Source organism: Phascolarctos cinereus, unplaced genomic scaffold (assembly GCF_003287225.1).
Source record: "Phascolarctos cinereus isolate Bilbo 61053 unplaced genomic scaffold, phaCin_HiC Scaffold_4;HRSCAF=312, whole genome shotgun sequence".
NCBI lineage: Eukaryota > Metazoa > Chordata > Mammalia > Diprotodontia > Phascolarctidae > Phascolarctos > Phascolarctos cinereus.
This window is the reverse complement of record NW_027555847.1, coordinates 519,523,091-519,550,344: the sequence shown is the minus strand read 5'-3', so window position 1 is coordinate 519,550,344 and position 27,254 is coordinate 519,523,091. Positions and strand designations below refer to the sequence as shown.

The 27,254-nt window shown below is 35.5% G+C and overlaps 1 protein-coding gene across 1 annotated transcript in view; it reads right to left on the bottom strand.

The window, feature by feature from the left end:
* Positions 1-7,621: 7,621 nt before the first annotated feature.
* Positions 7,622-27,254, bottom strand: part of CEP192 (centrosomal protein 192) — a 146,165-nt gene continuing 126,532 nt past the window's right edge. The window contains 6 exon segments of the mRNA XM_078151788.1: positions 7,622-7,983; positions 7,986-8,017; positions 20,437-20,495; positions 21,060-21,192; positions 23,025-23,140; positions 23,908-24,027. Of these exon segments, the coding sequence (XP_078007914.1) occupies positions 7,880-7,983; positions 7,986-8,017; positions 20,437-20,495; positions 21,060-21,192; positions 23,025-23,140; positions 23,908-24,027 (564 nt within the window). The 3' untranslated portion in view covers positions 7,622-7,879.

Below are 27,254 nucleotides of genomic sequence, written 5' to 3'. Positions count from 1 at the left end.
TCCTTTCACAGATGTTGGCACCTCAAGAGGAATAAAACTTAACACATACATCTTCAAAGTTTGGAGTTCAGGCATCAACTAGACAGTTTCTCATAGGATCGTAGATTTAGAACTGGAGGGGACCTTAGATATTATTAAGTCTGAGCCTGTCATTTTATAAATGAGGAAACTGAAGCCCAGAGAAGGGAAGTTACTTTCCCAAGGTCTCACAAGTAGTAAGGTTGCATTTGAACTCAAGGGCTCTAATACCAGAACCAATATTCTTTTCATCACGCCAATCTTGAGGGGGCTTTTTTTTTTCTGAAATCACATGACTATAGATAGTTCCTTGCATCTCTTAGGCTCATAGCCAGTTTTTGGATCGCAGTAAATGATATTGGCTAGAGAGCTGGCCTGAGAGCCAAGAAGATATGTTCAAGCCCCTCCTCTCATATGTACTAGCCATGTGACCCTGGACATGTCCCTTTACTTCTTAGTACACTAATTGTCTAAGACTACAAGTTGCAGAAGTGTTGAAAGATTTAAAGAGAGTTTTTTCATTCAAGAGTTCCCCATATTAATGAATCATACATCTATCCTGTCTCCTCCAACAGACAGTACCCCTTTGGCATTCCCACTCTTTCACTTAATTTTCAGTCTCTCCTTCTCTACTGGCTCATTTCCTACTGCCTACAAATAACGCTCGTCTACTTTGTCCTGAAAAAACAAAAACAAAAACAAAACCCTCACTTAATCCTTCCAACTCTGGAATCATCTTTTACCTCTTCTGCCCTTTGTAGCTGAATTCAAAAAAAGCCACCTACAACAGGTGCCTCCACTTTCTCCCCTCTTACTTCCTTCTTAACTTATTACAATCTGGCTTCCAACCTTATCTGAAACAGCTCCCTTCAAAGTTACTAATAATCTCTTAGCTGCCAAATCCAAGGGCATTTTCTTATCTTCATTCTCCTTTATCTCTGTAGCCTTTGACACTGTTGATTAGTCTATCCTTCTTTGTACTCTCTTCTCTCTAGGATTTTGGAATACCTCTGTCTCCTGGTCCTCCTCCTACCTATTTGACCACTCCTTGTCTGTTTCCTTTGCTGGATCCTCTTCTAAATCATGCCAACTCTTAAGTGTCCCTCAGATTTCTGTCCTGGGCCTTCTTTTCTTCTGTCTATATACTATCCACTTAATGATCTCATCAGCTCCCATGGATTTAATTAACATCTATATGCTGCTGATTGTCAGATCTACCTGTCTTGACTCATTCTCTCTGCTAAACTCCCATCTCACATCTTTGGTTGCCTTTCAGACAGTGTCTGGTAGACATATTAAACTCAATGTCCAAAACAGATCTCATTATCTTTCTCCCAAAACCTCCCCCCACCGCCACCACTACTACTCCTACCTTCCTAATTACTTAAGAGGGCAATATCCTCCTATTCCCCAGGCACAAAACCTAGGAATAACCTTGGATTCCTCACTATCTCACCCTGCACATCCCATCTGTTGTCAAGGCCTGTTGATTGCACCTTTGTAACATCTCTTGAATATATCCCCTTCTCTTCTCTGACACTGTCACCACTCTAGTTTAGGCCCTCATCACCTCACGCCTGGATTATTGTCATAGCCTGCTGGTGGGTCTGCCTGCCTCTAATCGCTCCCCACTCCAGTCTTCCATCCAGCCATTAAAGTGATTTTCCCAAAGGGCAGATCCAATCATGTCACCCTCTACTCAATACCCTCCAGAGCTTTCCTATTGCCTACAGCAGCACAAAAGAAACTTGAGATACACAACTCTATCCCCACCCCAGCTCTAACCACTGATCTCCCTGGCTTCCTTTAAGTTGCAATTGAAATCCTACCTTCCACAGGAAGCCTTCCCCAACCCCACTTACTTCCAGTGCCTTCTGTTATTTCCTATTTATCCTGTTCATGGCTTGCTTTATATAGTTTGCTTGTTTCCATTAGACTATAAGCTCCCAGACGCCAAGGACTGTCTTTTGCCTTTTTGATCCCAGTACTTAACACAGTGCCTGGCACATAGTAGATGGTTAACGTTTATTCGTTGATTCCTATCATTTATTCTATACAAACTATATCTATGTTGTAGTCCCCCTTTGGATTATTTCGCTTTTGCCTTTGTATCCCATTATGTCAGGTGGTACAGTGGATAGAGTACTGGCCCTGGAGTCAGGAGGATGAGTTCAAACCCAGGAAAGAAAAGAAAAGAAAAGGAAAAAAAAAAGCTTCGATAGGGGCAGATAGGTGGTGTAGTGGGTAGAGTTCCAGTCTTGGAGTCAGGAGGGCCCGAGTTCAAATCCAGCCTCAGACACTTGACACTTACTAGCTGTGTGACCTGGGCAAGTCACTTAACCTCTATTACCTCACCAAAAAGCAAAAAAAAAAAAAAAGACACCATAGAAGGTTGGTTTATTGTGTAAATGCCACATTGCTTAAGATCATCCGCAAGATATACTCAACATGCCATCAAAAGCTGGAAGAATATTAGGGCCAAACTACTTTTTTCCATTAGAGAATCTTTAACTTGTTTTCTGAAAAGCTTATGCAGCTCAACAATTAATTTCAGCTTTATGCTAAAAAGCTATTCATAAATGGTGCTGTTCCAGTGGTGGTGAGGTTACGGTTATGGTACAACAGAAAGAGTACTTGATTTGAAATCAAGGGACCTGGGTTTGAAACTCAGCTTTGCCACTTAATATCTGTATAAACCTCGGGCAAGTCACTTTAGGTTTATTTTCTTCATCTCTAAAATTAGACTAAATGACAAGGTCTCTTTTAGTTCTAAGCTTTTCTTGATCCATTCAAATGATGCCTCTTTTACTTTGTATTTATTCTATTTGTATTAATATATGTCCATGTCTCCCCCGATAGAGCATCTTAAGAAAAAGGGACTGTTTTATAGCTTTTATGTGCTAACAGTACCTGACATACAGGAAGCACTGAAATGTCAGCTTAACAGAATGTTCCTTTCATTCATTTTTATCCATTTGTATTCCCTTGCAACCTATGTCATAAACCTAAAAAGAATGAAGGCTGTAGTTCCAAAAGTTTGCTTTTTCCATATAATGAAACCTATGAATTGGCCACAACGGCATTAAATCAAGCTGTATTAGAAAGACAAATGGCTACACCAATAAATCTTAGCACTGATGATTTCAGGGCAGAACAGTTGTACTGCAAAGTAGGGTAGTAACATTACTATTCTACGGGCACAAAATTCCTAAAATAGGAGTTATACAAAATGCAAAAATCAGAAACTCTGCACACTTCAAAACACTGTCCTTTATTCCTTCTAAGCCCCTCTTCCCCTACATTACATAGTGTCAAAACTTTTTGTGTAATGTAGATGAGCTGATCCTTTTAAAGGCAGAAGTGGCTTCTTTTTCCTCACTGTACATGTTTTCAGAAATAAAAGGTGAATTAAATTATGTTTTCAAAACCTGGTTCTACATATGAGAAATTTGAATAAAATGCAACTTTCACATGCTAGAACTATTAGTACCATACAGCATATTCTGAATATAGAAGGAATATGGTAAGAAACAAAAATTCACTACATAGTAGCAAAATTATAAAATTTGATTTCAAAAAAGTTGAAACTGAGGAAAGATCACAAAAAGGCCCTTAATTACAATTATTTTTTCACTGGGTCAAGTTGATACAAGTGAGGCCCTTGAAGCAGCTGATAGTAATACTATGGTAATATCCTGATTTTGGGAAGCAGACAGGCATAGTGTATAGAAGAGGGCCAGACTTCAAGTCAGGAAAAGCTGGCTTAAGTATATAGCCTCTGATACATACTAGTTATGACCCATGAGCAGGAAACTTAAGTCTTCATTGATTAAGATCACATAGCTAAAACCTGGTACTCAGACCTGGAACATAGGACTTAACATATCAATGTTATTTCTACTATAACATGCACAAAATATTGTAAAAAACCTCATGCAATATTCACTGGGTTCAGAGATCTTTGTTGCTGTTATGGTCAATCCTATGTACCCCTAACCCCTTCTTCCTCTTGTACTGCAAAGTAGGGCAGTAACACTACTATTCTATGGGCACAAAGTTCCTAAAATAGGAGTTATACAAAATGCAAAATCAGAAACTCCGCACACTTCAAAACACTGTCCTTTATTTGTTCTAAGACCCCCTTCCCCTACATTATATAGTGTCAAGACTTTTTGCGTAATGTAGATGAGCTGATCCTTTTAAAGGCAGGAAAAGTGGCTTCTTTCTCCTCACTGTACATGTGTCCTTCCACCATGTCCTCTAGTACAACTAATAAATCATTCTTCCCTGACATACGCCCTCCCCTTCAAAATAATTTTGTGCATTTTTGCATTTAATTTTCTACATACATGGTTTCCTTCTCACCCCACACCCAACTAGAAATATAAGCCTCTTGATGGCAAGGAATTATTTTGGTTTTGTATTTCCTAGGCCTAGCAAAGTACCTGGCTCCTACTACATGCTTAATAAATAATGGTTGGGAGAGCCAAGACGGCAGAGTGAAAGCAGTCACTTGCTTGAGCTCTCCCCCAAACCTCTCCAAATACCTGCAAAAAATGGCTCTAAACAAATTGTAAAGCAGCAGAACCCATAAAAAGAGTGAAACAAATTTCCAGCCCAAGACAACCTGGATGGTTGATCAGAAAGGTGTATCGTGCAGGGCTGGGAGAGGAGCGCAGCTCGGCGCGGGCGTGCAGGATGCAGAAAACATGAAGCAGGCCTCAGGGGACTGAATTGCACACAGCTGTGGCGGTTTCCAGACTTCTCAACCCATGAATGCCAAAGACAACTTAGAAGGTCAGTGGGAAAAGTCTTTCTGCAGTGAGAGAGAGAAGCAAGGTCCCAGCCCCAGTTCCCAATCATGGCCCCGGGGCTGCAGCTGCTTCTTGAGCTTCTGGCCCACAGACTGAAGGGGAATCCAGTGGCTGATCAGAAGGGGATTGCAGGAATCTCTTTACTGGTGCAGGAATCTCTTGCTTTGCCCATGTTTGGATTTGGGTCACAGTTCTGAGGGTTGATCCTGGGGTGAGAAGAAGCACTGGTGTGGTGGAGCATGTAGTGGTAGTGGAGAGGAATCCTCCTCACAGTTCCAAGACAGAAAAGAGTGCTTGTGGTTACTCACAGACCACAGCATAGGCCAGGAAAGGAATAAAAACACCTTGCCCCTTATCATACCACCTTGGAAGAACTGAAAATTTACAGGTCCCTAGAAGCATCTCTGAAAACAGCTGTACAAACCCCTGAAGCTTGGGACAGTACATTCTCCATACTGAAAGCAGACCTCTACCTTAACAAAGAGTTTATAACTCAAGTAATTGGCTGGGATCATGAGCAAACCTCGCAAGAAGTGTTAGACACAGAATCTTTTTTTTTGGTAATAAAGAAGATCAAAACATTCAACCAGAAGAAGACAACAAAGTCAAAGCTCCTACATCCAAAGCTTCCAAGAAAGATATGAATCTGTCCCAGGCCTTGGAAGAGCTCAAAAATGATTTTGAGAAGCAGAGGAAAAACTGGGAAGAGAAATGAAAGTGATACAAGAAAATCATGAAAAACAAGTCAACAGCTTGCTAAAGGAGACCCAAAAAAGTACTGAAGAAAATAACATCTTAAAAAATAGCCTAACCCAAATGGCAAAAAAGGTCCAAAAAGCCAATGAGAAGAATGCTCTAAAAAGCAAAATTGGTCAAATGGAAAAAGAAGTCCAAAAGCTTACTGAAGAGAATACTTCCTTAAAAATTAGAATAGAGCAATTGGAAGCTAGTGACTTTATGAGAAATCAAGACACTGTAAGTCAAATCCAAAAGAATGAAAAAATAAAAAACAATGTGAAATATCTCACTGGAAAAACAACTGACCTGGAAAATAGATCCAGGAGAGAGAATTTAAAAATTATTGGACTATCTGAAAGCCATGATCAAAAAAAGAGTCTAGACATCATCTTTCGAGAAATTATCAAGAAAAACTGCCCTGATATTTTAGAACCAGAGGGCAAAATAGAAATTGAAAGAATCCACTGGTCACCTCCTGAAAGAGATCCCCAAAGGAAAACTCCTAGGAATATTGCAGCCAAATTCCAGAGTTCCCAGGTCAAGGAGAAAAGATTGCAAGCAGCCAGAAAGAAACAATTAAGTATTGTGGAAATACAATCAGGATAACACAAGATTTAGCAGCTTCTACATTAAGGGACCACAGAGCATGTAATATAATATTCCAGAGAGAAAAAGAGATAGGATTACAACCAAGAATCACCTACCCAGCAAAACTGAGTATAATCCTTCAGGGGAAAAAATGGTCACTTGAAATAGAGGATTTTTAAGCATGCCTGATGAAAAGACCAGAGCTGAATAGAAAATCTGACTTTTAAATACAAGACTCAAGTAGAACATGAAGAGGTAAACAGGAAAGAGAATCATAAGAGACTTATGAAGGTTGAACTGTTTACATTCCTGCATGGAAAGATATTTGTAACTCATGAAAAAAATTATATGTATCTGTGTATGTATAGATAGATAGATGTATAGATAGATAGACAGACAGAAGGGGTGAGAGAGGATTATACCAGGAGAAGGAGAACGGGAGAGGTAGAACAGGGTAAATTATCTCACAAAAAAAACAGAAAACAAAAGCTCTTTACAGGGGAGGGGAAATGGGGGAAGGTGAGAGGGAATGAGGGAATCTTATTCTCATCAGATATGGCTTAAAGGAAGGAATAACATACACACTCAATTGGGTATGGATATAGATATATAATATAGGTATATTACCCTACAGGAAAATAGAGATAGAAGGGAACAAGAGAGCAGGGGGATGATAGTGGGGAGGGCAGACTGGGAGAGGGGACAATCAGAAGCAAACACTTCTAAGGAGGGACAGGGTCAAAAGAAAGAATAGAATAAGTGGAGCAGAATAGGATTAAGGGAAATAGAGTTAGTTTTTCACAACATGACTACTATGGAAGTATTTTGCATAACTGCACATGTATAACCTGTATTGAATTGCTTGCCTTTTCAATAAGGGTGGGTGAGGAAGGAGGAAGGGAGAAAATCTGGAACCCAAAGTTTTAAAAACACATGTTTAAAAAAAAAGTTTTCACATGTAACTGGGAGATATGAAATATAGGAAACAGGTACAGAAATCTATTCTGCCCTACAGGAAAATAGAAGGGGAAAAGAATAAGAGAAGGGGGTGGAGAGACAGAAGGGAAGGCAGACTAGGGGAAGGGATATTCAGAATGCATGATATCTTGAGGTGGGGGGAGGGGCGAGATGGGGTGAAATTTTGGAACTCAAAATCTTGTGGAAGTGAATGTTGAAAACTAAAAATAAATAAATTAAAATTTAAAAAAATAAATAAATAAGTGCTTGTTGGAAAAACTGAAAAGTAACGGCTTTGAAAGAGTATCCTCCTTTACTAACACTGTACATTAAGAAAAACAGTGATTCTTCTACAAGAGGTATGTGATAGGGGAAAAGGGAAGACTGTGCTAAAGAGCAAGAAACTCAAAAGGTCCAGGGACTTAAAGAGAATTAAAGTACAATACATGGCAACAAGGTAATTGAGTTTTGTAGCCAAGTTCAACAGAAAACTGTTTAGCTCTGAATATAGTGCATTAAAATAAATACATCCTTTATTGACAAGTCATAATCAACGTAAAAATAGAACATTTTCCTCCTTTGTAAAAATATGTGCAATAATGTAAGAGAAACATGATGTTTCAGTAGTCTTCAATATTAGCACAAAAACAAAACTGTTAAACATAGCTCAATTTATAATACAAAACATTTACAAAAGCATTATTTTGCCATAGAAAAAAGAGAAAGCTATTATAATAATTTATTTTACACGAACTGCTTTCCAGTTACACTTTTTCAAGAGCTTCACCAACCAGTTGAATACCAATACTTTTGCCTTCATCTGTCTGAACCACTAACAGGCCTTCGAATTTTCCTGCTGACTTTGGTTGAATTGGACTGGCATGTTGATATAATGCTGAGCTCTGTATCAGACAAAAGGAAATGTTAGCTGCATAACTGTAATAACATGAACCATTCACTAGATTTTTCAAAATACCATAAGGCTACAATAATAACCATAGTTTCAAGCATCTTTTGATAATTTGCAACCACTGCTAAGTAATCAAGCAAATAACTGAAATATTCAGATAGTATATGGGCTGAAGGGTAAGAAACTCTTAAACACAACCCTTTATTTCTAGAGTAAAGTATTGATGTTCTGGGCTTCTGAACAAGTTAGGAAAATGGGTTTGCCTGATGGCACATACAGGTAGATGCTATATCTCCTAAAGCAAGCAGCATCCTGCCAGAAGTCAATCTTAAAAGACTTTATCTCCAAATGACCTCTTGATAACTTGACCTTAACAAAGTTACAGCATCCTACAAAAGTAAAATGATGAATGAACTACGAATTAAAGACCTGTCTTATTCCTAGCTCTGCCACCAGAGCTTGGGCAAGTCACATGACTTCTTTGGGACTCAATTTACTCAACTGTAAAAAATAGACAGCTATAAGGTACCATTCAGCTCTAAGTTCTTATGAGCCTATTAATTCATCTAAATGCTTCTTAAACTAAAAATTTTAGGCTATATAGCATCTTGAAGAAATTATTTCCATTCATGTGTAATTATATTAGAAACCATATAACATTCATAAAAATATAAGATATAATTACCCCTACATAAAATAATGCTCCACTAAGGCCTACCCTGTATCTGTAGTTTGGAATTGATTTTGGATTCTCAAAGTGAAGTTTAAGGTCTAGCAGCTCCTACAATAAGCCCAAAAAAAGCTGAACTTGGGTTCAGATTGTCCCTCAGAAGGACTGCAAATCTGTCCTGAAAGCATTAGCCTAATTCAAAAAAGTTCAGCATCAAAAGATCGGTGCATGATCAGACTAATTTTTATTTTTGACCACAATATTTATGTTGTTTTATGACTTTACAGACTTTAACTGTGTCCTTTTTGCATTAAACTTTCTTACCTGAGAGTTCTCATTTTAATCTACGCTCAGAGAGACTGAATTGAATTTGTTGAATCGACTCCATTCTCTATATTGTTCAAGTCTAGGTACCAGTAGCATAACAAAAAATTGTCAAAAGTCCCTCCTCTCATGACACTAATATTTTACTAGTTTTTCTTCTCTGGACTAGATTTTAAAGTTCAATGATCACAAACGTAAAAATTTTGCTAGGATTTTTTTTAAAAATAAGAATAATGTACTATTATATTTCTAAAACTCATTCAAAATATTTATTATTTTAATGGCCCTAAAAAAAAAAGCTCCCAGGAGCCTTCAAAAAATAGTTTACACTGACTTTGGTCTACATCTGGTCATCTCACTGACAGCTCAGGTCAGCTTATAGCTTCATTTATTTTTCTATAAAGTGTATACTTAATTAACATATGCCCACTTCACTCTTCTCCCTCCCCACTTTAATCCTATCCAATCTGTGGCCAAGTCCTGTCAATTTTACCTTTGTAACATCTCTCATGCACACCCTCCTCTCTCTTCTGCCACTACCAACATCTTGGTGTGGTGGCCCTTCTTCACCTCAGGCCTGAACTAGTGAAAAAGCCTCCTGACTTCCTTCAAGTTCCAGCTAAAATTCCACTTTCTACAGGAAGTCTTTTCTGATTTCCCTTAACGCTGACACCTTCCTTCTGTTGATTATTTCCACTTTACATCACATTTATCTTGTTTGTACATAGTTGTTTGCATGCTGTCTCCCCCAACAGAGTGTGAGCTCCTTGAGAGCAAGGACTATCTTCTGCCTCTCTTTGTAATTCCAGAGCTTAGCACACTGCCTGGCACATAGCAGTAGCTTAATAAATGTCTAAAAATAAATAAACAGAGTATCAAAGTTGATTTTGCCACTTTCCTATATGAGTTCAGTATTTCACTACCCGTAAGAATCTGGTCTAATTTGAAGACTTGGGGATTAGATTTGTGTACTCAAGAGCACTTACTAAATGTTAAAAATAATGAAGCTCTTCTTAGCACTGATTCCTAGGTTATTTCAACTACAAATACTTTTCTATCCATCAAGTATTCAAACTTTACTATCAAAGTCAGTTCCTGCTCTTTCCCAGACTAAACATTGCCCCCCAGAACCACAATGTTAGTACCACCAAAGACAAATGCACTGTAACAAAACAAAATTTTGTAAAAGAAAGGTTTTTTTTGAAGCCTAAAAAAATCCCTGCCATTCCAGATACAACTGAATAAACAAACGAAAACTGAAGTAATGCTATTTAATAAGCTTTAGAGTTTAGAATTTTGGAAAAAACTTTTAAGAATGTATTCTAGAAAGAAACTATAAAGTATAATATTAATACAAAGTCTTCACATACAAATTTTCTATCAACGTAATAAACAACTTAAAAGTATTATATTGTGCTATCATCACAAATTGAATTTAACCACATACTCACATAGACCAGAGAAAAAGGGGGGGGGGGAAGTGTACTGAACTCCAATGGAAGAGATATAGTTTAAAACCTCTTAACCACTAATGACTAATTTCACAGAGACTAATTTTAAGAGCAGGAAATGCATCAAGAGACCTAAAAAGCAACTGTTAGAAATGTGCTCCAAACAAGGGCTTTCCAGTCTTCTCTCACTACATGTAGCCATCCCATTTACAGTCAAAGAGTTTCTAAAAACCTACAAATCACAAAATGCATTACTTTTCACTCTTCTAAAAAAAATGTTTCATAAAAAAAGAAAAGCTTGCATATTTCAAGTTGCAACCATTACCACAAAACAACAGTAATGGACAGGAAGTATTTAAAGCCTGAGAATCAGTCACAACTATCACAAACAACAAACATTTCATCTGATGATTATTTTTATTCTTTGCCCTGCAAATGCTTGTGATTAAGATCTGTACTTAGAACAAAAACAAAAACTGAAAATAGGACATCCAATTAAACCTTTGCAAAAAACATTTATATATAAATAAATTTCAACTCACAAAATGTCTTAATTTTTCAGTCTCTCCCCCTTCTAAGTCTTCATTAAGATTCTTTGTCCATTTGCTCTCATTTCCTTTTCCTTTTACATATAGGTGAAGTAATTACTTATTCTACTACTCTGGTTTGGCTTTTATTATTCTGCCTTATTTCATAAAGGCCTTTCTACATATCTTTATAGCTTATAATATTGGCTATCTTAAGTATTATACTATTTCATAACATTAACATACCAAAAATTCACCATTCCCTTATTACTGAACATGTTGCCAGGGATGCTACTACAAAAATCTCTGTAAAGATTTAAAAAAAAAACCCAACTACTCACTATATAATCTCAACAATGTAATCATTAGCCAAAAGATTGTTGTTTGTAACTTCACTCCAAGACTGCTTTCAAAAACGACACTATAAGTTTGGAATAAAGGTGTAACTATAATGGTACAATCCCAACTGTTTTTCTTTCTTTGGCCATCTTGATATGAAGTGGTAGCTCTCAATTATTTGAAATTACACTTCTGATTATTAGTGAAGTTTAGTACTGGATGTAAGTTACCATTTGTGCTTCCTCTTTTGAAAACTATCTGTTCATATTTTTGACCATTAAACCACTGTGGACTGGGAATTATCTCTGCCCATTTTAATGACTCTTTAAGATATTAAGTTTTTAATCTACCATTTGTCAACTGTTTGCTCCAATCTGTTCTTTAAAATTATTTTTAGCTATATTAAAACAAGTTTCTGTAATCTACCTTGTCCTTAGTGATAATCTGTTATGTTTATTTAATAGGAAAAAAGTCATCTCCCTATCACAACTGAAATGAGCAAACTATTCTATGTTTTGATAGTTAAAATATTTTTATGTCTATTATCTGGAAGAAACTCAATGAGATGTTATAGGCAATTTCTCAAACACGTTTGTTAACTAATGAATCTTCCCTAGTTTCTATTTTCTATAGTTTTATCAGACAACCTTTTGTTAATATATATGGTATCTTTATTGTCTAGTACTTGGTACTAGCTATTTGTATCTAAGGAGAGAAATAAAAAGGGGAGAGTGGCTATAACAGAAGGATAACAATTTCAGAATGGCATAAGGGTTTTAAAACTTTTTTTTTATTATAAACTTAAACATCAACAAATAGGAACATTTCAATTAAAAAAAGAGAGTATCTGACACTGTGAATAACAATTGTGGTGTTTTTAAAAATGTATATATTAAATTTCACAAGGTAGGAACAAAATTGCCCTCCCTAGTATTGAGGTTTCTTCTGTTCTCACCTGAGTATTTTAAAATGTGCTACTGATGCTCTTTTCTTTCTTTTTTGCAACACTACCACTCCCCACTAATTCTATCCCAACTCCCAAAGGAAGCTCTATCTTGTCAATCACAGAATTTAGAATGGAATAGTCCTTAAAATTCATATAGTTCAACTCTTTCATTTTCCATAAGAGAAAACAGGCCCAGGATGGTTAAGTGACTTGCCTAAGGTCAGTCACTTAACCAGCAAGTGGCAGATACCAGATTTGAATGTAGGTCCTCTTACTAAATGGAGTGCTCCTTCCACTAAATGACAACTAATAGGATAAGTGATGATTTAAATTTTTTTTAAAAAAGCAAAAAGCTTAGAACAAGAAGAATGAAATTAAAATTAAAAAAAATCAAAATTAACTTGCTACAAATGTTTCATCTTCCTTGGTTTTCTTTACAAATGATATGGCACTCAAGAATACTCAAATGTTCTTTTGGCAACTATATGTCTTATACATGTTCCCATGCCTCTAAAGTGTAGTTCTCTTAAAAGCAGAATTTTATGAGCTCCCTATTACATATCACATAAAAGTTCAAATTTCTTTGCTTGGCATTTAAGACATTACAAAATCTGGCGCTACTCTAAATTCCCAATCTTTTTACAAACTACTCTCCCCTACACATACATATGATCTTGAAACCTGGTGAATATCCCCCACTGCGCTCCTGATAAATTTTTCTTCAATTGTCTTCTACATGACTATGGTTGTATTATGATCTAACTATGGCACATATGACTGAAAATGTTGCATATTACCCAGTGGTTCAATACATCTGAATTTTGATATTTGTAATTGATGGTATAAACTGTAAATGCAAACATTTGATCAAATAGGATAACTATATTTTTAAAATGTAACTCCCCCCCCAAAAAAAGAGAAAAAAAATACAAAAATATCAGGTGGCAATTACAGTGTTACAAAACAAAGACTTTGCTTCATTTTTGGCCTTATTTGCACATTAATTTCTTCTATTTAGATGCATTAAATTATTTGTACTTTTTATTATTATTCAATTAACCAGCATTTATTTTCTTTCCCTCCTACTCCTCAAGTTGACAGGAAAAAAAAACCTCCCTAACAAATATGCACACAGTCAAGCCAAACAAATTCCCACATCACTGATGTCCAAAAATAAATGCTCTGCTTCTGTCAAGAGATGGTTAACACAAAGCCCTCTGGAATCATAGATGGTCACTGTACTGTTCAGAAATATTAAGCCCATCAAAGATGTTAATCTTTAAAATGTTATTGTATAAATTGTATTCCTGGTTCTGCTCATTTTATTCTGTATCAGTTTATTCCAGCTTTCCCAGGTTTCCTTGAATCTATCCCTTGTCCTTTCTTACTACCTACCCCTTTATTTAAAAGGACTTTTTTAAATTATTTTTTTCAATCAGCAAAAATACAGTTTCTCTCCCCCCTTCCAACCCCCATTGAGAATGAAAGAAAAAAACCTGTTACAAATACGTACAGTCAGGCAAAGCTAAATTCCACATTGGCCATGTCCAAATGGGAACGTGTATGTTTATACACACATACATGTCTCATTTTGCACTCTCTTTCACCTATTATGAAGCGGGTAGCATGTTTCATCATTAGTTCTCTGGAACTACGGTTGGTTATTACATTGATCCTAAGCCTTTCAAAGTTGTTTGTCTTCACAATATTGTTGTCACTGTATAAATTGTTCTCCTTATTCTATTTACCTCTTTTGCATCAGTTCATATGAGCCTTCCTAGATTTCCCTGAAACTATCTACTTCATCACTCTTAGAGAATAGTGTTCCATCACATTTACATATCATAAGTTGTTCAGCCTTTCCCCAATTAAGGTGCTGTCTTAAGAGTTCCATTCTTTACCACCTCAAAAAAAGCTGTAAGTATTTTTGTTCATTCTAAGAATGTGATTTGCTTAAGACTTATCCTTCCCTTAGTGTGTACTCCTTCTAATTCCCCTTTTCCCTCCTATTTCCCTGCAGAGTAAAGTCTATTTCTCTACCCAACTCTGTGTGTAAGTATTCATTCCTACTTTGACCAGTTCAGATAAGAGTGATGTTCAAGATCTTCACTCCCTCTCCTTGTAAGTATAGACTGTATAGATCAAGAATATCTAGAAGACTCCTCTATTTCATTAAAAATCAATTTTCCCCGCTGTAGGATTATACTCAGTTTTGGTGGGTGAGTCATTCTTGGCCATAAGTCTATGTCCTTTCCCTTTGGAATACTATATTCTAAGCTCTCTTTACTCCTTTACAGTGTTGGCTGTTAAAGCATGTGGTTCCTCAGTACTTGAATTCTTTCTGGCTGCTTGCAATAATTTTTCTTTGATCTGGAATCTCTGGATTCTAGCTATAATGTTCTATGAGTTTTTATTTTGCATTTTCTTTCAAGAAATGACCACAGGGCTCTATTTTTATTTGGCCTCCTGATTCTAAGAGATGTGAAGTTATATTTGCTATTTTGTTTTGTTTTTTTTAAGTTAAGGAAATACAAAGTCTAGGCTCCTTTTTGTTTGGTTCATGATGTTCAGGTAATCTAAAGATTCTTAAATTTTTTGTCCTCAATCTTTTTTTCCAAATTAGTTGTTCTTGCTGTGAGGTAACTTACATTTACTTTTTTCCCAGTCTTTTGACTCTGTTTTAGTACTTTTTGATGTTTCATGGTTTTTTATTTTCCATTCTAATTTTCAGGGAGTTTGTTTGGACATGGTTGGTATCTTTTGTGCCAAGTTAATTCCCTGTCCAGTTCTTTCTTCCAATATTCTCATCTTTTTTCCCCAAATGTTTTTCTTCTAGTGCTTCCATTTAAGTTATTTAAAAAAAAGTTTTAAACTCTTGCTTCATCTCTCCCAGCAATTCTAGTTGGATTTGACCCACCCTGATTTTTTTGTTTGTTTGTTTTTTTGAGGCTTTGCTTGTAGTTTGAGATATTCTTTTCTTCTGGGTTTGTGTTTTGAATCCCTGTCAATATATCAGCTTTCTTGTAGTGGGATTTTGTTTTGTTTTGCACATTCATCTAGTCCTCTTCCCAATTTCCAATTTAATATTAGGGCTGGGCTCCATGTACTTTTAGAAGCCTGGGCTTAGTCCTGTTGCTTAGGTTACCATTTACTTCATTCCAGTATCTTGAGAATAACTCAGGCTGGGGACTTGCAAGCTAACAGTACTCTAAAAGTCATCTGTTTAAATTATTTGCTGTCCTCCTCTCCTCCCCATCTGAACTCTGTAAGTTCCTGACCTAGGTTTAGGTGTGAGCCACCACAGAATAAACAAAGTACTGCTCATTCAGAGTGGCAAAATTGGAAACTTCCTTTTGCTCTGGGATTCCTGTACTGAAATTCTGTAGGATTCAAACTAGTCTAGAAGTTGGAGTTGAGACACTGCTATTTTCCTGAGGTCCAAGTCACCCTGCTGTTCCTTCCTTCTGAACTTGCTTCTCTCATTCAGTTCAGAGCTTTTGGCATATGACCCTTGCCCTGAAATGCCTCTCCAGGGTGCAAATCTCTGTCAGTTCATGCTGGATCACCCAGCACTATGTTATGAGTAACAAAGGTGCACGATGGAACCTGTTCCCACACCTTACATCAACAAGGTCACAATGCTGTAGGATCTCCCACTGCTGTAGTGCACAGTAGTGCTCTGAGCAGGACAATCCTGGTCCAATCTATTCCCAGTGTATGCAGAATTGTCTGTCTCTCTAAACCAACCTGTACTGGAAAAGCAAGTAAAGCGCGTCTTCTAGATGCGTCTGGAGGAATTTCTTAGGGGGAGAAGCTCACTGTAATTTTTCTTGCTACTCTACCATCTTGGCTCTGTTGCCATTAAAACACACACACATAGACATGCATGCATGCACACTCACTCACATTAAAATAAACTCTAGGTAATTAATGGAGGAGGGAAAGAGAAATGAATAATTTGATGTCCCTTGACTTTGAAAGTTATTTTTATATTTCCATTTGAATGTGAGCATAAAAAAATTTTTAAATGCTCATCACTTATATCAGACTTGCACAACCTGGCAGTAGATAGAAGCCAAAATTAAAATAGGCTAAACTTCTTTGACCCACAGACAGGTTTTTAGCAGCTGACTTTCAAAGTATAGGTATAATTAATGTTTTAACTATTTTGCAAATAAACTATATTAAAAAAGGGAAATTTCAATTAATATCAATTAATTACACTTACTACTTAAGATTTTTATCATGAAATCACAAAAATGTTGTAAAAAAATTACTTTGCTAAGCGGTACAAGTAACATTTTTCAGATTTTCTTACTGTTTACATTTAGTTAATGGGACGCATTACACTTCCTGTCAGCCATAAGTTTAACATACTCCGGAATCATGCTTGAAATAGATTTCTTTAGAAATCTGAAAACTAACCTTAGTGGTTGCCTCATTTTCTGAGTTTACTTTTCTGAAAAACTGTTGTCCCCCACTGAAATTTTTCAACCATTTGGATGCTTTAATTTGTTTTTCATTGGTGTCCAATATGCCCAAGTCAGGATGTTTTGATTCAAAATTATGACGAAGATTACATTCCTTCAGAGTGGCTATTACTTCTTGGCAGACAAAGCACAATATTTTGTCTCTCGTGCAAGTAAACAAGCATCTATTTGTCCACTCCAGATTAAACACTCTGTTTTGATTCGATCTTCTGTTTCTTTTTATCACTCCTTTTACAGTCACCCCAAAAACTTTAATGTTAGAACCAAAATATCTCCACAGCAACTGCCTACATACAAAGAAATACCGAACTAAGCGTCTGGCACGTGGCTGCACTCACTTTGTCCCTGTTTAACACCGGCAGGGACCGAAAGCACAGAGAAAAGATATGACTCTTACTCCTCTCAGACTAGAGAGAGACTGAAGACGGTTGGTTGCTGCGAGTCATGTGACAAACAGGAGAGTGAGTGCAGTGGCAACCCACCAAGTAACAAGGCGGGTGCAACAGTGACTAGTGGAACGTGGGTTAAGTAGGACACGGACAAAGCACTCATAACATCTTTACTTTCTTTTACATCCTTTACATTTTTCGCAGGCCACCTGAAATCCTGCATGTTGTGGAGGCCTGACGTATGTATTAAAGAGATGCCTGCCAGTTTAGCATGTGGTAATATATATATATATAATATATGAAGAATTAACAAGTCAGGAGATGCCTATCAATAGAGGAATGGCTGAACAAGCGGTGGCATATGAATGTAATGGAATACTACTGTGTAATAAGAAATGATGAGCAGATTTCAGAAGGACTTACATAAAGTGACGAAAAGTGAAATCATCAAAACCAGGAGGACATTAGACACAATAAGAGCAACACTGTGTAATGATCAACCCAGCAACACAATAATCTAACACAATTACAAAGGACTCATGATGCGAAATGCTATCCACATCCAGTGAAAGAACTGATGGATTCTGAATGCAGACTGAAGCAAACTATTTTCACTTTATTTTTTTCATAGTTTTTTTTCTTTTTGGTTTGTTTCTTCTTTCACAACATGACTAATATGGAAATGTTTTACATGATTACACATATACAACCTGTATCAAATTTCTTAATGTTTTAGGAAGAGGAAAGGGAGGGGAAAAAGGGAAAAAAATGTGGAACTCAAAATTTTGTAAAAATAAATATTAAAAATTATCTTTACATATAATTCGAAAAAATAAAATACTATTAAATAAAGAAGAAAATAATTAACAAGTCTTATCTGATAATTTTGAAAAATATTAACTTGAAATTTTTAAAAGTATTTCCTAGGGCCATCCATATCATAATATGAAAAATCAAAGGCTAAACAATATCAAGAAAATTAATAGCATGATAGTTGTCTTCTCAGAACACCAAGAGTATTTCAGAAAGATGAGATGGTAGTACAATTCAAGATATACAAAACCAATATTTAAGTGCTGTGTGATCACCATTCCTGAACTATTTTTTTATGCAAAGGACACTGATGATGAAAGTAAGACAAATACTTAATACTTTTCCTCAATAATGGCAAAAGATTCATCTACAAATAGCTTGTGTGACTCCCCTCTGTCACACTTATAAAAAAGCTGGTTAGGGATAGTAATGACATTATCTATGATGGAGTGAATGAGAATACTTTATTTTCACTTTTCCAACTTGACTAATGGGGAAGTTTAACTGTGTGTAATCTTTTAAAATTTCATATAACTTAATAATAAAAAGCTCTTGATTCTGTAATAATCAAATTTCAAATTAGTTGTAATGACCTTTCTGTTTAAAACAAAGTTCAAGTTAAGTTCTCAACTGTGATTAGTTTCTACTTAAACATCTATGATAGTTGGGGGATGCATTTGATCTAAGTTATCTAATTCATCAATGTAATCATGCATTTTAGTATTTATAGAAATATTTCCTATGTATGTAACATATGTCCATGTACCCAGTTAACTTGAAGGGAGCTATCATGTGTTTAAAAACATTTGTGGAGTTAAAAGGGGTTTTGTACATCTCTACCTAATGAATGAATTCTGCAATTTAGTCAGTTTCTACTCTATGTACAAAGGTCCACATTACTTTCCTACTATTATACTGTATCCACAATATAAAGCTTCTATGACTTTCTGCTAAGTGCTATAAGGTATCAACTAACTCTTGTGGATATAGCCACCATATTTTATGGAACCTTTACACTTGCTTGGGAGGAAAAGGGTCCTAAGTATCTACCAGCAGTACCTATTATCTAAGTAATCACTATAAGAGAAGCTGTACTAGTCATTACAGTCAGCCATACAGTTCTAATTTAATGAAGGGCAACCCAGACAGTTGCCAGTTTTGTAAATAAAACAGATTAACATATAGTACTTCCTGCTCCAGGAGTGATATGCCTATAGCAAAATGGTCTGACTAAACTGGAGTTCTAAAGAAAAGTTATGTACTTTTTTATACTGAGAAAAATGAAACTTAATCATATAAGTGTTTAATTTATAATACACAGCGGTGACTCAATTCTGAACTTTGGTACTTCACTTTAAGTGGCTAAACAACGGATAGGCAAACTATGGCCAAATCCAGTGAACTATTTATTTTTGTTCAGCGCTGAGCTTTCAAATAAAGTTTTGCTGTATTTAAAAACATAAAAACTATTCTTAGTGACAAGATTCAGTCTTCTACTATAGTTTACCCACTCCTGGGTGGGAATCACTTGAGTACCATCACATGTAGGCCAAACAAGATGAAAAAAGATTAAACATCCAGCTAAGAAAACTATACAATGTTGACTGGAGAATATAAAAACCAAATGGTAAAACAATTAGCAGAGAACTTTCCAATAAAATTCTGGGGAGGGACTCCTTTTTAATCACAATTAAAATCTTTTATACTCCAAAATACTTATATTACTCAAACTGAAGAACTCAAAAGCTGAGAATAGAATCTACTGTAAATTTCAGCATGCCATATTTCCAAGAGAGCCGAAGCAAATAAATAAAAATATGTAAATGAACAATGTTATTCTCTAATCCTTTTGGTAAAATCAAAGTATACATTCTACAATATTTTTAGATATCTAGAAAATACCAGGCCCTGTTGTACCTACAACCATGATGTTCTATTCTCTGATTAATAGACTATGTGATTATAAATAAGGAGAAGAGATAGACAGCATGTAAGAATAGCGAAGGCAATGTGTGGTACAGAGTGCTGGACTGATCATGGACTTATCCTCTCCAAGCTAAATATTGGCATTCAACAAAAGCAGCGGCCCCAAGGCAAAATGACTACCAGAAGAATTAACTTCAACAGATTAGAGCACTTCTCAACTACTCAGTGCTGATGGAGTCACATAGAGTAGTGATAAGGACAGGATCCTAGAAAGATGGGCTGAACATTTCCATAGTGTTCTAAGCAGACCATCATCAATCAATGCTGAAGCCACTGACCTTTCACCTCAGGTTGGCATAGTATGAGATAACAGTTTGTATACCACACCTAGCAGATTCTGAGATTGAAAAAATAAGGTGGTAGTGACAAACAAAACTATAAAACCTTACAGTAGTAGCTAGAACTAACAGAACCTTACAAATATTCATATAAAAAAGCACTGAATTAAACAACATTTTTGTTTATATTTAACTCACCTCAAAGAATATTTTGAATGCTTGACGTAGAAAGGCTCTCTGGGACTTAAAAACTTCAGCTGGAATTTAATATGAAACACTTTAAAAAACAGCATGCAAACTACTTAATAGATACCTTACCATATTTTAAATAAACCATGCATTTCATGAATAAAAAATTTATTTCTGTAGGATTCAGGTACAATCATAAAATAAAGGCTCTGTCAGGCAGAACTAGCACTAAAGACCAGTTGTGTTGTTTTGTTTTTATAAATCCTATGAACCAGAGTTATATTTGAATTTACTCCAATTTAGATGATCAATTACGTCACTCAGGAAAATGTAGTAACTGGCAATAAAAATAAGTAGGGGAAAAAACATAAAAATAAAAGAAATAAAACAAAACCCAATATATATATCTTCAGTCACTTTCAGTTTTCAAGTAAAATACTAGTCTTCCTGTGGATATTTAGAATTTCTTCAAGCGAAGAAACATCTTAAAAAGACAATTTTTTGGCTTTAAATTTAAAGTTTAGAAACTTAAATATCTTTCACTTATCTACATAGCTTTATAGGTATAAAATAATCAAACACTCTTTCATATACTTAGCTTCCCAAAATTCTCAAGTAGATGTCAAACTTACCAAATGAGTAGAGAAAGAATTATTCCGTAAATTGACTTTTATAGTTCTTGTTTCTCCGACTCTAGCTGGAAGAAATACATACACATCTTGTGGGGCATTAACGCCTCGCTGAGCCAAGTCAACTTGCCTGGGTCTGAAAATGGGGACTAAGTTACCTACTTAAAATTAATAGGAATTTAAATCCAAATTATATCTTTAAAAGTTAATTTTAATTATTTCCTTTATAAGAAGTTAAAAATGGCTTGGTGTGCTAAACTTTAGCAAATGACACCTACATTGAAACAAGTACTAACAAGTTTCACTAACTTTCTCTATCATGTATGTCCTTTCAAACAATTCTTGCATGATTTCTAAGGTTGTCCTTTCCACTCTGAGATTATCTTCAATTTATCCTATATATGTCATATTTGTTTGTATTTGTATGTCGTCCCTCCCATTAGACTGTGAATTCCTTGAGAACAGAAACTGTTTTTTGCCTTTTGCATGTATTCTCAGTGCTTAACACAGGGCCCCGCACACAGTAAGTGTTTATTAACTGATTAAGAAGACGTTTATGGGCTTCACAAGGCTGTCAAACACAAGTGTTAAAAATCCTTGGAAGAGAGGATAGCAGTTCAATCTTAACACTGACATTAGGAAGTGAGGAAAGCAGATTCAGTGAAAGAATAATGGTAGAAGAACTGGAGGTCAAAATGTGGATGAAAAATATGGTTAAGGACATAAAAACATGGGGAAATATGGAATGATAAAAGATTAAAATTGGACAGTTTGGTTTCTTTTTTATATTCATTTCATTTACATGACTATAGTGGCTGTATATACTGTTTTTTCTGGTTCTGTTTACTTCACACTGTATCAGCTTAGTTAATCTTCCTGTGTTCCTCTGAATCATTTATATACATTATTTCTTACTGTTTAAGGTTTATGAGTTCTTTTTATCATGTTTTGGTGACTGGTTTACTTCAATTAAACATGCCTAAGAAATAATACATAAGAGTTGAAGTCATTATTTACCTATTTCCCATTTTTCAGAATTGACAGCTTAACTAGGTCATGCTCAAGCTACTGTAATTGTGTGTTGTGTCTTGTCATCTTTATTTTTTCACCTGATGTGGTATGGATTTTGACCTCTGCTTTAATGATAATCAAACTGCACGGTAATAGGTGAGTGTAAAATGACTACCTCTTCAGTAGCCAGTATTTTCATACTTGTTAAAGTGAGTCAATTCATTTACTATGACTTTGTTTATCACCATGTCGACTGCTTTCCTACTTGTTTCTTCAAAGAAATTAATGATATTCATGCATAATGTTTCTGAACAGTCAATAAGTCTTTGGTCAGTCATTTCTTAATTCTGAACTGTATTTTCTGAAACATTTAATGACATCCTCCCATGTTCATATTTGTATTAAAATTACTGAGTATCAATGCCTATGCTGACAAAATCTTCCAAATAATTCAAGCTCTTCATAGAATTTCTAATTCTTTATCCTTTGCAACAAAGAATGGCACATAGTTGCAACTGTTTTCAAGGCTGTTTGCTTATGTGCATAACAAAAAAGAAATGAACAGTTTTATACTAAATTCAACAAGTGATTAATAAATCAACCATTCCTTAGTAATAAATCATATGATCTTAATTCTCTCTATGCACTAATGTACCATACTTTATCTTTCTACTAAGCCTCCAAGTTACTACAAGGGAGTGAGTTAGACATCAGGCCTGGGACACTCTACAGTGCTAAACATAGTATACCATTCTCTAGTAAGTCATTCTAAGTATCTTGGCAGATGATAATAAAGAACATTTTTGCCATTGGTTAATAGTGCTCTTAACATCATACCTAAGGTTTGTTGACATGAACCTGCTTAAAATATGCCATCACTAAAACTGTGCATATTAAATTGGTGCTTTCTTTGCACATATGTCTTTCAGAATTTATAAGCATGGCACAAACACATACCGAGATATAGGGACAGAAACCTCAGAGCCAGTACGTCTTCTGGGCCTAGCTAGATTATCTGTTTTTACAAGAGCATTTGTGGGAATTCTTTCAGATCCATTTTCTGGACTGATACCCTGTTAGAAAGAAAGATATAAAGAGAAAAAAAATTCTCAGTAACGTAAGAACAATGAACCTGCTAGATAGCTATTTCTTAATACCACTTTAGTTTGTAAAGCATTTTCATACAGACTTTCTAATTTGATCTTACATCAACAACGAGATATATAAGGTAGTTATTATCCACATTTTACCAGTGTGGAACCTGAGGCTCCAGTAGGTTAAGTGACTCATCCAAAACCACACAAATTATTAGTGGCAGGGCCCACAAATAGAATCCAGGCTTCTAAATGTCCCACATATCTTTCTTACTTCTACATCAAAGCTTTTAAAAAGAAGCAAAAGATGTAAAATCTCTCCAACTCAAAGCACTTTAAATGGGGTACTAATAGATTTATCACTTAACACAGTTAATACCTTAAAATAATTAAGTCACTAATTATTGTCCAACTTTGTTTATGAGTTTTATACATCTTAATACATTAAATCCATCTACTATATATATATATATATACACAATGCACATATACATATATATGACACATGCCAATTTCCATCAGTAGATATAGCTAATATGAACAGCAGTTAAGAAAACTGCCTAGAATGAAAGCAATCCTTTCCCAAACCCCTCCCTGCCGAAAGGAACACAAGGATAATTCATTATTAGCATCTAAAAGCATAATTTTCATCTTAAAAAGTTACTTTAATTATAGGAATTAAGTTACAATATGTGGCATATAATAAGTATTTAATAATTTTTTTTTCTTTCATTCATAATACTCACTAGTCCGGATAGCTGAAATCTCAGTGTATGCTTCATGTGAGGTGTTGCACTGGGATAACACTCAGCATCCCAAAACTGAGCATAATTCCCTCTATCTCTTGGTAAAAAAGTGATGGCAACCTGTAAAACAAACATAAAAGCTTTTGTGACATTTTATCTGCTGTTACTACTAAAACACTGATAATTATCTTTCTGTTAGGTTACCAATAAGAAGCCTTCATATGAAGAAATGGAGCAATAAATGCTTAGCATTGGTCAGATTTGTCACTTCTTAGGGAAAAAAAAGCTTGTTCAATTCTATTTCAAGTGGACTAATTCAATTCTGGGTCCAACATACTTTATTTAAATCAACACCTCCAAAAGTACATTGTTGGGGGTGGGGCTGGGGCTGGGGGTGGCTCTCAAATTACACTACAGCTGTTGTGTAGGAGAGCTAAATGAGGAAGCAGTCTGGAGAAGATTCAGTATATTAAACCACAGAAAAATAATCAAGAGATGAGGATATATTTATTTTATTGTTCTCCTTATGCAACCCTCTACTGACCAAAAGACAGAACCAAAATTTAGGATATACCTATACCAGGTAGAAGACTTTAAGTATGTATATAGCATCAACTATCTTTGAAACCTCACAATATTTATAATGAATTTTGTTACTGACATGACTACTCTGCCAACAAAGGTGCTAACAGTTTTTAGAAAACCTTATCTGTTTATATTTTGAATATGTGATTTTTTTTTTGATGAGGTAATTGGGGTTAAGTGACTTGCCCAGAGTCACACAGCTAGTGAGTGTTACATGTATGAGGCCAGATTTGAACTCAGGTCCTCCTGATGCCAGGGCCAGTGCTCTATCCACTGTGCCACCTAGCTGTCCCTTTAATATGTGATTCTTGCTAAATGAGCAATAACAGTACTATAGGAACTGAACTACATACTGCCATTTATTCTACATTAAACCAGATCATGTAAACAAGTAGCAACTTAACAGAAAGGTAGTTCATAGATTCTCCCTGAAAAGGCAAATATCAGAGCTGGTAGCATCTTTTTCATCAATGTTACAAGAAACAATTGGACAGAATATTTGATCATTTAGCTTTACTGAACTGACTATAAGCCAAAAAACCCTCCTTCTGAAGTATACAGTAGCTAAGTTCTACAAAGACTAACAAAAAATCTTCCAAAATCAACATACACTTAAATATTCAGCAATAACAATGTGAAAGTGGGCATGGGAAGACGGCAATGTTGGAAAACAGTTTGGGATCAAGGAACTAAAGAGATCAAAGACTTAGAATGACAACTTGGAAAATTCCTAACTGTATATTATGAATTTTTTAAGAGTCATGAGGCATTGGAAAGTAATAAACAAAAAATAAGGCTTATATTTTAACAGAGAATATAAACTTTATAACTACTTTAGAATCAATGAGTCTCTATGCAGTCAAACCACTGGCTGGTTCAAGTAAATGTCAAAGTAAACACTTTAAATAACACAAAAGAATAACAAAGAAGACACTCACAAGAATCATAGCGACTAAAACTTAACCCGGGGATCCAAAAATGGATAAAAAAAAAGGAAAGTGACTTCATTATTACTTCCTGGAGAAGGTCAACTGACATATAATAGTCACCATGAAGAGCCACAACAAAACCCAGAAGTCAGATTAACTAGCACACACAATCTCTAAGTTATTTAGAAAGATATGCAGCCAGGGAGCAAAACAGAAGTTTAAAACACAAGCACATTTGCAAAACACAACTGAGGGGGAGATGACGTACGGTTATAGACTGTACCTCACAAAATAGTGAAAGCTGGTGAAAGATATTGCCAAACTAGATTACCTAGAGAAATTTTGTAGATGAAATTGGTAAGAAAATAGATAGAAGGCAGCTAGATGGCACAGTGGATGGAACAGCAGCCCTAGAGTCAGGAGGACCTGAGCTGAAATCTGTTCTCAGACATTTACTAGCTGTGTGACCCTGGGCAAGTCACTTAACCTCAGTTGCCTCAAAAAGTAAACAAACAAAAGAAAATAGATGGAAAACAGTACAGATGTCTCATTTTACAATGATTTTGAGATGTCTCATTTTATAATGTTTTTGACAATAACTATGGGAGTCCTGATATTTGGACTCTGAAACCTCCGTATCTAATGTTCCATTTGAAATAGAAATGGCACTGAAAATGACGAAAAAAATCAGGAACAAGACAGACCTGATCAACAACATACTGAAGAAATCCATCTTCAAACTCACAAAACTTTAAAGGTAATTAGGGAGTAGCCTATTTAAGTTATGAGGTTATGGTTTTTAAAAACAGAAAACTTTATTAGCTATGGAAAAGATTATTAGCTATAATTTCTTTTAAAAGGCAAGACATCAACTACTTCAGAGCATACACCTAATTTCTCATCTTTGTAAAAATCTCCTTAGGGATAGTCTACACACACATTAAGGCATCCTTGACAAAAATATAAGACATGTGGGCTTTTTACAAGCAGTTTCCAACAGTGGACCAGATTTCTGTGGTCACTCAACTACCTGAGAACTGTAACAAGTATAAATCCCCAGTGTATTTTTTAATTTTAAGAAAGCATCTGACTCAGTAAAGCAAATAAGACTTGATGGCCCTCTTTAAATGAGCTTTTGTCTCACATATCTATCCTGGGATTATACAAAACTCCATTAAATATAGGATTAACATTTCAGACTAACATTCTGCTAAGTTTTGCTTTCAAATGAGTTCTCAAACAAGTTTCAAACATGTTGGTCAGTGTTACAGAAGAGGTCCAGGATAAGGTCCAACAAAAGGATTCCCTTCTGATAAGAGTTTCAAAACGCTTCTAAACTCAAAGTGATGGCATACCATTTACAAAGTCACTCTGGCAAAATATATAACAATGTGAAAAATGTTAATTTAACCATTCACGCTGAAAAACACGATCAAAACAAAGATACTGTCCAGACTATGATAGGAACTAGACGAGTAAACTATTGAATTTGTCCCTCAACATTTATATCTCAAGTAAGTGCTACAGATGAAAAATAAGCTGGTTCTAGAACTAAGTAGTAACAAGCAAGCTATCAGGCTAGACTGTATTTAGGGAATAACAACACCTGCAATAACTGTGAACTGTTCACATCTACCAAAAACTATGTCTAACAGAAAATCTCTTGATAAACACAATACAGTCATGAATCACTGAAGCTCACAACCTTTAAAGACATTTACAGAACAAATAGTTATCACAGTTCCACAGCAACGAGCACCCTCCAAGTTGCAGAGCATCATTGTCTGGAGTTCAAAATAAAAATGTCTCCTCTGTAAACAGAGATGATGAAAC